General features: G+C 39.0%; 2 protein-coding genes across 4 annotated transcripts; one reads left to right on the top strand and one right to left on the bottom strand.

The window, feature by feature from the left end:
* Positions 1–613: 613 nt before the first annotated feature.
* On the top strand, positions 614–7,993 carry LOC147333337 (sterile alpha motif domain-containing protein 9-like). Of its 3 annotated transcripts, XM_086266353.1 has the most exons (10): positions 614–819; positions 1,048–3,833; positions 4,134–4,177; positions 4,291–4,355; positions 4,501–4,715; positions 4,798–5,054; positions 5,551–5,679; positions 5,768–5,924; positions 6,017–6,051; positions 7,176–7,993. In XM_086266353.1, the coding sequence occupies exons 2-9, from the start codon at positions 1,073–1,075 to the stop codon at positions 6,025–6,027; spliced, it is 3,639 nt and encodes a 1,212-aa protein (XP_086122479.1). In that variant the 5' UTR covers positions 614–819; positions 1,048–1,072; the 3' UTR covers positions 6,028–6,051; positions 7,176–7,993. The 3 variants fall into 3 exon arrangements, with proteins under 3 accessions (XP_086122479.1, XP_086122471.1, XP_086122462.1); XM_086266345.1 differs by lacking the exon at positions 6,017–6,051 and having other exon boundaries at positions 615–819; positions 4,137–4,177; XM_086266336.1 differs by lacking the exon at positions 6,017–6,051 and having other exon boundaries at positions 615–819.
* On the bottom strand, positions 7,789–10,546 carry mrpl48 (mitochondrial ribosomal protein L48). The gene is made up of 8 exons (XM_086266509.1): positions 10,386–10,546; positions 9,996–10,054; positions 9,727–9,758; positions 9,552–9,637; positions 9,122–9,291; positions 8,425–8,527; positions 8,209–8,298; positions 7,789–8,034 (listed from the first exon to the last, which is right to left on the bottom strand). Exons 1-8 carry the CDS (start codon positions 10,404–10,406, stop codon positions 7,957–7,959), a joined length of 639 nt encoding a protein of 212 aa, XP_086122635.1. The 5' UTR covers positions 10,407–10,546; the 3' UTR covers positions 7,789–7,956.
* Between the last annotated feature and the right edge of the window lie 177 nt (positions 10,547–10,723).

The raw sequence follows: 10,723 nt of genomic DNA, 5'->3' as shown, positions 1-10,723 counted from the left end.
GTGCGTGCGTGTGTGTGTGTGTGTGTGTGTGTGTGTGTGTGTGTGTGTGTGTGTGAAAGAGAGTGAATGTGACAGAAAAAGAGAGTGAAAAACATTTTGGATAATAGAGAACTGTCTGTGATCAAGCCACATAAATATTCTTTTTTGATGCGCTTCCAAACACTCTTCATTGATTATTTACATTTGCTTACATCCTAACCTATTTTAATGCCCTCCTTTTATTTGTTTAAATGTTTCCAAATACTCAAGCACTGTTTAATTGCAAACTGAGACCTGAACAGCAGCCACATGAGTGAAATAGAGACAGAAAGAATTGTTATCTTTCATCATTAAACCGTTCATAGTAAAGCCTTAGTATTTCCTGTTGTGACAAGCATATCCTAATCAAATGAAGTCACCCTGCCCTTTAAACAAATGTAGGTAATGTTTCAAAATAGGACAATATTAACATATATCACATATTTTATTATTTTGTTGGCCAATTTTGCAAATTTCCAATCTTTAGCGTCTGATTGTGCAATATTTTATGCCAGCTTGACGTGTTTATTGACTGAACACGTCAAGCGTAGCCTCTGCTTTTTTTAAAAACCAGGAAGAAAATGTGCTGTTAAATTGACTCATTCCTTTTTTTAAACTACTCTGAAACTGGAACTGCTCTAACATTCAAACTGTAGAGATGTACATGTCTGTACCTGATTATCCCAACCTGCTTTGGGTGTGACGACTACCTTCCGGGTTACATGACACATTCACGGTCCCAGTGCTTGAACACACACATAATAGCAGGTCTTTAGAGCTGTCCGTGTAATTTGGGAGAAGGTAAGAAAAATCTCTTAAGATCTGCAAATGACAAATGGAAGTTTTAATTGAAGTTAGTGTCTGGTTCTTTACATGGAGAAGGCTATATTTATTTTATGTGATTGACCAGCAATGAAATGGCTATTTAAATGTATCACATTCCATAAAGTGAATGTAAGACCTAAATTACAAATAGTTTAAGCTAAGACATAAGACGGACTCATGTTTGTTTGGTTTAACATTCATTAGGGTGAAGCAAAGTGAAAGTGTGAAGATGGCAAACAGACCAGCCCTGCCCACTGCTGAAGGTGGACAAATACATGTAACGAGTAAAATCAGTGATTCCTTCTCATTTTTGGATGTCCTCTACACCAGACAGTTTGAAGGAGAGTTTGTTGAACCTCAACACGCTGAGCAAGTGGAGGAAAACTTTTACAGAGGGGCCCCACCGAACTGGTTAAACTTCTATATCAGTGAACAAGCAGTGTCAGATGGCAATGCAACTCCTTTTATCAAACGAGATGGATATGAAACCCTTAAAGAACAAATTCACCTGAGAAGAAAAGGCCCCGGGACATCAACAATTAAACTGTTTCATCAACAAGGATGTGGGGGAACCACACTGGCTATGCAGGTGCTGTGGGACTTGAGGAAAACCTTCAGATGTGCTGTTTTGACAGGCTCAACATTAGATATCACAAAAGTTGCGCAAGATGTGGTCAGCCTTTTTACAGCAGGTAGCCATGGCCACCAGAAAACGGTACTGTTGTTACTAAATGATGAGTTCATATTGGACATCCTCCAGGACAGGATTATGGATGAGATTGCTGAACAGGATATAGAAATTGATTTGCCTGTGGTAATTTTACTGAACTGTGTGAGAAGCAGTGACGGGATTATCCACCAAAAGGAGCGTTCTTATGAACTGAAACAAAAGTTCAAGAGGAAAATGAGAAAATCTATTATTCTCAAAAAATCTCTCTCAGACAGAGAGCAAGCAGACTTTGATATGAAAAAAGAAGAGCTTGGCAGAAGATTTGGTGATCGGTGCAAGCAGTTTCATGGTTTTAACATTCTGCAGTCTAATTTCTCTCAAGCCTACATCAGGAACGCATGTGCTACATTAGAACATATCAAAAGAACAAATAAGCCACTGAAGATGCAGCTTGCTGCCTTCCTATCCCTGCTGAACGCCTACGTACCAGGTTCATATCTCCTGGAGTCTCAGTGCCTGGACTTCCTCAGACATGAAGATGAAGATGACCTTTCACTGGAGGATCAAATGCAGCCTTTCAGTCATCTGATCGTCACCTTCCAACAAGGTGAAAGATCTGAAAAAAAGGTTTGCATGGCTCACAATATGATAGCTCAGTGTTGTACTGAACTGTTGGGTGATGCAGGTGTGACCAGAAGTGACACAACAAGACACTTCTTGAACAGTTTTTGCAAAAGTTATGTTCCCCCATGTTTGCTTGGGTTTGTCAAAGACATGCTAACCAAAAGAGAAATTAAAATGATAGAGGACCCAACTGGTGTAATTAATGAGAAGAAAGAAAAGTTTTCCAGACTGATTCAAGATATTACAAAGACAGAAGATGATGACAAAAAGAAAGGCAAAAGTCAGAGTCTGTCAGTCTTGAAGGTGGCCTCAAAGAAATTTGATGACAACCCACTTTTTCCACAAACTCTTGCTCGTTTATATTATATAGAAATAGAAGACTACAATGAGGCAGAAATTTGGGCAAAAAAAGCAAAGCAGAGAGCACCTTGGAGTTCATATGTTGCAGATACACTAGGCCAAGTCCATAAGATCCACCTGAAGAACTTAAAACTTTCTGCCAAGCCAAGAGAAATTTTACAGCTTGCCCAAAAAGGCATTGAAGCTTTTGAAGATGAGGAACGACTTGCTGAGAATGAACACATGAAAGGCAAACAAGGAGATGGCAATAAAAAAGTCTTGCGTGCTTTAAACACCAGAGGGCTGTTTGGTTATCTGGAAGTTTGCACCCTGTTGTATGACCATCTTATCAGACATGATGAACTTTGGAAGCAAGTTCTCACAAAGACTGTGTCTCTGGGCTCTGTCCTGAAATCCCTCGGAGATGAGAAACTTTTCAGGTTTAAGGAGCTAATAAACAGCCTCAGAGATTTGGTTGAGAAAAGATCTGAATTTTTCGACACTTTTTTAACTTATTCATATTCTGTTGTAAAGAAAGAAGATCCATCCTACATTTCCAGAAAGACAATAGAATGCTACAAAAAGTATGTTGGAGACGCAGAACCAAATGATCAACTCCAGAAAGCCTTCCACAAACTTAAACAAAAACTGGCTGTCACTTCTCCGGGAGTACTTTCATGTCTTGAAAGATGCACTAGATCAGACACCAAGGACATTGCTGTATGGTGGAGAGAAATCTGCCAACACAAACATTCTGCTACACATGCCTTACTCAACTACGTTCTGGCCAATATCATGCTGATAAATATGAAAGAACCTCCGTCCAGCTCCGACTACCAAAGCAGCTTTACAGAGAAAATGCCATTGGCTCCTGAGATGCAACCCGAGTTTCACATGTTAGCTCTGCTGTTGTGTTGGCCTACAGATGGTGAAGACAAATTGACCTTTGACCTCCCTCATTTAATCCAAAATATTCTGTATTCCTATGAACAAGAATATAAGTCACTCTTTCAGTCAAGGTACCTTCGACCCATATTTTTTCTTGGACCGGGTCAGGGTCTGAACAGATTTGTTCACAGACGCAACCTTGAAATCTTGTGGACCCAAGATGCACTGGAAGACCCAAAAACAAACTGGAGGAATGACGATGTTTTCAGAAATCCAACAGTCAAAGACAAACTTCTCAGGGTTAAAGGGGTGGTGAGAAATTACAGGCTGTATGCAACATTTGGCGGCACAGAGATCAAGTTGGATGTTAACCAAAAAGACAGCCTCTGGAACTCAGGCCATGTGTTCTTTTATCTTGGATTTACAATCAGTGGTCCTGTTGCTTACAACGTTCACAGAAGAACTGAGGGTAAGAAAATGAAACTATTAAAATCCTTTCCCTCAACAAATTAAATGCTTTCCTCTTTGAGTATTACATTTTTTCATGTTATAATGACAATAGTTGTTTTAATACAGCTAGGTTGATAATTTTACATGACCAAATGGTGTTTCCTCCATTTTTCTGCTTTAAAGATGCTAAGATTAAAAAGCATGTTTTTTATGTACTTATATCATATAGAAATCTCGCACAAGTTAAAGTAACGTTAAAATTGTGCTAGAATTATTGGATTTTGTTAGCTAGCTCTTTAAACATTAACTTTGCTTTAAGAAGAACCTTCTGAGAGACTTCTGAAAGCTTTTGGCAATGAAATGGTAAGTCTCTGTTTCTGTGGATTTTTTTCTACTCATTTATTGCATCTTACAATAATTGTAAAGATTTTACAATTTCAATGACCATGACAATGTAAAAATATCTTGTACAACAGGACTCCAGTCCGTGGACGAAGCTGAAACCTGAAGTCCAGATAATGGACAAGGTTCATACTTACAGGTGAAGGTTATCACTAATTACAAGACACACAATGAAGTGGTTTGGGTTTAAAGTACCACTTTGTACTATTTGCAGTTTTGCTGTTTCTGTTCGTGCATGTGAACAGAGCATAACAGAGCATTTTGTCTTGTCTATTCAAATTCAGCCTGCAGTCTGAAAGTGGCAAATATGAATGCAGCGAGTCTGCCTTGCGGTGGGTTTGTAAGGAAACCGTCAGCTTCAGATACCAGTTTAGCTCATGGGAGCGATTCATGAGGAAACCTGTATGCATGGACTACATACCAGCAGGACCCCTAATGGACATCAAAGTCACAGATGGGAAGCTAGAGGAAGTCCGTCTGCCGCACTGGATCTGTACAGGTGAGCAGTCGTAAAACGCATATGATTGTTTTATTACAGTAATAAAGATATTTATGCACACATGACTGTTTGTGCTTTGCAGGTGAAAATGCAGCAATGTCAGACATATTTCGAGTTCTGCATGTGGACAGCAGTGGAGGTTATTTGGAGCAAGTGTCTGAAATGACATCATCCCATGTGAAGTTAAACAAGCCGGAGTTCTCTCTAAGAGGAGCCATGATCCTAAAGAAACTGGGCCTATATCTAAAAGTTTTTGCTGATGTCTTGATATACATGCAAATCACATCTGGCCTCACTCTGCACGTTTACCTGGTCCCACATGATCCTCTAATACAACAGGTAATACAATGCCACGTACTGGAGCAACAATATAAAGTAGAAGTGAGGAAAAATATATAATAACACAGAGAAATAAAATGCTCTCATTGATAAATACAAAAACACAGTGACACTACAAGGCAGCAAATTAATAGAGTTTGGTCTCTAAATGTTTTGACAACCCAACTGACAACATTACTGACTTTCAGGCAGAGAAAACTGCATTAAAAGTTAAGAACTTACAGCCATCTTTATGCTAATGTAATTTAATCATTCTTTCAAAAGCTGTTTTTTGAACAGCTTTGAGCTTTTTTTAACTTTGTAGTTGTTACTTGTGTTTGCTTGGCATTTTCCCTTTTCAGTTACATGGATTGCAGTAGTGCAAATCAATGTTCTCATCTTGATATAAACACAAACACATATGTTCTTTAAAGACATGAATAGATGTGAACACGATTCCCAAAGATTTCCAACCATTACTTGTATGTGAAGAATGGTCCATTTTTCCATGTTTCAGGAAGTGGAGAAGAAGGAGAAATCTGACGGATTCAGAAAAATCCGAAAGACAAGTCCTGTTGACCCTGTACAGCTGGAGAGTTATTTCTACCTCTCAACAGACTGGGACACAGCACAAATCTGCCCTGAGGTTTGGACTAAGCTGTACTTCTGTTCATTGCACCATAACATAGAAACAGCAAAAATCCTCAAGTTTCCATAAAACGTTTTCTCTGCAGAAACAGCAGTTCATGTTGGAGTGGAGCGACACTAATTTCTTTGAGGTGGTCATTGGAAATGAAAAAAGCGACTTCGGAAACGTGAAACTGAAACTTGAAGTTGAGCGCAGGGGAGGAAAGGAAAAGGACACCGTGTGGACGTGCACTATCGGAACAGGTTAGTGTTTTATATGTTGTTACCCTAACGCAGCTCATCTAAAATATTTAGACAAGGCCAGTATTTGACCAGCTTGACCCCTTTTATTCCAGATGAATATTAAGCACAAGTATTCACCAAGAACAGGGTAAGAGGTTCGCTTTAATCCATGATTATTTTATAAAGTAAATTCCTTTTTCAAATCTTATGATTTGCTTATCAAGACATAATTTAAAAAGAAAACTGGGTTCTGAAACAACCTAAAAACAAACCTGAGAGAAACAAAAAGCAGTCTTTCTTTTTCACCCATTTGCTGTAAAGTTCTCGCTGTGGTCTGGATCACTGTCTCTTTGCACGATTTCCAGTTTGATCCCGTCGCTATAAAACAAAGCCCAAACCATCACCCTTCCACCGCCGTGCTCGACAGTTGGTTTGAGGTGTTTGTGCTGATATGCTGTTTGGTTTTCTCCAAAGGTAGTGCTGTGTATTTTGTTCAAACATGCCTACTTAGGTCTCACCTATCCAAAATATATTGCTTTTTTTTCCACATGCAGCATTACTGCTGTTCTTTTTAGATAGAAGATATTTACCCTCTTTCCAAAAAAAGCCCGTTCAAAACTTGTTCAGTCTTTTTCTAATTGTACTCTCATTAACTTTAACATGCTGAGGCCTGCAGAGTCTCAGATGTAGCTCTTGGGTTTCTTGCAGTTTCTCTGAGCAGGGCATGGTCTGATACTGGGATGAATTTACTGGGATAGTGACTCCTGTGTTGACTGGAAGCCGTCTTGAATGTTTTCTGTTTGCGAATGATCTTTCTTCCCAGACTGAAGAACATCAGCAATTTCTTTTTAAAAATTATTGCTTTCCTATTTGGAATTGTGTTAACACACACTTGAATGCTCCAGACTAGGGAACTACTGAATGACTGCTTTCGTATGGGTTGCTCACACGTGCTGATTATCAATAATCAAGTGCATTTCTGTATCAGCACCTGGCTGTTACTTGCACAGGGAGCAGTGTGCTTAGTTATTTAGCATTTTGGCTTAATTTTCACTAAATAATGACGTCATGTTGCTGTTCATCTACAGTTTCAGTAATTTTACAGTCTTGTAAAGACCAGGAGATTTTCATTAGGTGCTGATATGTAAAACCTTATAACTGAAAACAGCTTCTTTTTTCAGAACTATATATTTATGAAAAACTATATTGTAGAGCATTACAACTTACTGTGTTTTATTATGTTTTACATTTGCTTTTTATTTTTCTGGACAGCATTTCATGGATCGCCATTCAACGGCTCTGATGGACAGTGAACGAGGCAGCAGCCGTTCTAGACAAACTCCAGGAAAAAGATTTGATCTCCAATGAGAAATTTGATGCTGTGAGAAATTTAAATGAGAGATTATTCAAAGATGAGCTCTATGAAGTCCAAGGGATAAAGTCTCTGAGGTTTCTCATCTATGAGCTTGAGTGAGCTCAATGTATTGTTTAGAGAATGTTAAAATATGAACCACATTTTAAGTTTTTTTTTTTTTATTTAACTCAACCAAATATATATTTTTCTCTTGTTTAAAAAAACCTTTCTTTATTTTTTTTAAATTGTTTATCTTGTTTTTATCTGTGTAATTTAATTTCTTTAACGTTTTTCTACAACATGGGATACAGATGTTAATGTTTACTCAGAATACAGGCAAATAAAATATTCTGAACTTTTATATTTAAATTAAAAAATACCTGATTGCTACAATTCTAACTTTTAGTCACAGAAATTTAAAATACTACATTTTGTGTCCAAAGGTTGAAAAAATTACAGTGACATGATGTGTATTAAAGTGAACAAAGTTTACAATGAAGCAGAAGAACCAGAAAAATAAATATGAAAATATTTTAAGGTGGAAAAATGAGCGTGGTTTTATTTCCCAAAGGTCACAAAATGAGACTAATGTGCACAGTTTTTTTCCATTTCAGATAATCCATTTATACAGGATGCTACTGAGGAATGATGGGTAATAAATTAGATCAAACTGATACTTGTACATAATGAGGTGGAAAGTTATTGGTTCATCTGAGCGATGAGCCCCTCCAGCTCTGGACGCGCCTTGAACCGTGCTTGGAAATCAGCTTCGGTGTGCTGAGAGGTTCAGAGGGAGAGAAGTGGATTAGTTTTAAAAATTATGATATGACCAAAAACTACGCATGCATATTGCCTTTAAGAGTAAGATGGAGTCTGGTTGGTTATAGTGAGCATTTCTAATGTTCTCCAACAGTTATGGACTAAAAGATGAACATGCAACAGCTTACTCACCTCCGTCACAGAGAGCTGAACTCCCTCTGGTTGATTCTTTAAGAGGACGTCCATGAAGACGGGACACAGCGCGGCGTTCAGAGTGCTCAGCTGGACAAAAAGTAATAACACCGTTAACAGTTAGGTCTTTAAAACCTGTCAGTACACCTGCAGCACCTGCAGTTTGAGCTGAAAGCACAAACAAAACCCCAAAAAACACAACAAGCCAGGTCTTACCTGAACGACTCGGTGGTGAGTCTTGAGGACAGCATCGACGTACGTCTTGGTGCCTTGCTCCTGCATCAGCATGACCTCTGTGCTCTTTCTTGGTAAAGCATAGCTGTACGTGGGAAGCATTAAAGAGCATTAAAGCTTAAGTCTACTACAAAGAAAAACAAAACAACTCACTGTAATATATTTGGCAGATGCAGAGGAACTCTGCTGCCATCTAGTGACCAAAGTCTGATATATCAAGGTTTAAAACTTGATCATCTACCATCCTTACTGTTGCTTTGATAGTTTAACTGTGTCAGTCCCTTCATGTGAAACGCATATCTAAATAATTTTTATTCCATCCTTTACAGGGAAAAACAACTTATACAAACCTGCAGTTCATCCTAACTATGTTTCTATCTGCTGAGTGAATTGTTAATTACCCACACATAAGAGAGAAGACGGGGGACCTTTGATACCCGGTCTACCAATAAAATAAACCAAATCATATTTAATGTTGTTCGTATATGGAAAAGAATAAAAACAGTTTAACTTCAAACATCTAATCTTAATGAACAGGGGGCAGTTATAGCAGAAAATGGAAATGTTCCTATTGAACTTGGCATGGTTTGCATCTCAGCTCCTTAAGTGACTCAGTTAAATGTTACCTGCTGACCTGCAGTGATCAGAAACCTCAGACCTGCCATCCAAACATCCTCACCTGTCAGCTACTTTGATGCCAAGCCGGTTGCAGAAGTTATGGATGTACTGGGAGTAATGTTCCACGACAGTCATGTCATATCCTGACACGTTCACATTCAGAGTGCCGTACGCTGTATCTGTCGCAGACATGATCCGTTTCATCTGGTGCTTGTCCTTCTTTTTCCTCGGCTAAAAGCAACAAAACAGCAAAGGGCCAGACAGTGTCTTCAGTTAACTCTATCCTGCAAACAATTTAAAATTCACTCTGGGAACCACAAGTAAGCCAGCAGTCTGACACTGAAGAGTTCTGTGAGGACACTGGTGGTATGAGGTCTTTAAGATGAAATGGGCGTGATTATTCAAAACTGTGTGTGTGAGGAGAATGTTTTTATTTTCAATTCTGGATTTAGCAGGTAGCCAATCAATATATTCTCCACTTGGAGTCTTACCGCTTGCTTAGGTAACAGATATTTCCACCTCCCAATGCCGTGGGTTGGCATGCCCTTGTACTGTCGTTCATTTACAGAGTGTGTGCCTAAGAAGAGAACAAACAACACTTTAAATATTCTGCAGCACCACGAGCAGTTTGCATTGAGTTTGCATACACAGGACACAAATACTTACACCAAACAGGATGCTGGATGGACGGTGCAGCCCTTTAAAGATTACAGAACACAGATTAATCATAAATAGTATCAGAAGGGGAGAAATCATCTCACCGCGATGTGTTTAGAAACATAAAACAAATTCTACGGTCTAACAATTGAGACTTGTTGTAAATGTCTGTGCTTCAATCTGTTTTAAAAACTGACAAATTTAACCTAATTGCTTAATTAAATTAAACATATAATGTCTACAACTGGGACAACCGAAAAAGCAAGGCAAAGACTTACCGGCAAGGTGTCAGCGCTTTATTCAGCAGGAGCGCCTGCTGTGCGACAGACGCCTGCACCTGGAGACAACATCACCTGTCAAATCCACTATTTATCACACTCATTTAAATTTAACAGTGTATCCCGGCAATTATGAAGCACAGCAGTATTTGGATATCCTCCTTCAGTATAACCATAAACACCCATTGCGGTCTTCCTCTTTTCCTCCTTGCCTGGCAGCTCCATCTACAACATCCTCTGTTTTTCCAGTTACCTCTACAGGAGCCAGAAAAGACAACGACACAAACACGGGGCTGGCTGACAGGAAGCTAACTTAGCTCCAGCACAGCTGTGACCTCTGTGAAGTCAGCAAACCTGTAGCAGAGAAAAAACAAATAAGCGGGACGTCACCTTCCGGAAGACAGGATTCATCACTGCGCCTCTCTCTGTCGATATTTAATGTCAGATATGCTCAGACGAAACTCCTCACAGAACTGCATCTGCTTAGGATGAATAACATGCAATAACACACGCACTGGTGCAGACGCCGGAAGTCCGTGCTGTTTTTTGTCCGTCGGTTAAACACGGGAGTACAACCGTTCCGGGTGTCGTGGCAAAACGTGATTACAGATGTTTCTGTGTGTTCTGTTTTTTTAATGCCTAATATAGTTCCTTATATTGGTAAATAACCTGTAGACAACATGATTTACAAAGCGGCTATATGTAGAATAAAGAATTGGCCTGTTTTA

The sequence above is a fragment of the Aulonocara sp. 'chitande type north' Nkhata Bay genome, linkage group LG3 (assembly GCF_057382095.1).
Source record: "Aulonocara sp. 'chitande type north' Nkhata Bay isolate Kocher_YH1m ecotype deep benthic linkage group LG3, A_spYH_male_GT1.1, whole genome shotgun sequence".
NCBI lineage: Eukaryota > Metazoa > Chordata > Actinopteri > Cichliformes > Cichlidae > Aulonocara > Aulonocara sp. 'chitande type north' Nkhata Bay.
Note: the sequence above shows the minus strand (reverse complement) of the source record. Positions and strands in the feature narration are given on the sequence as shown.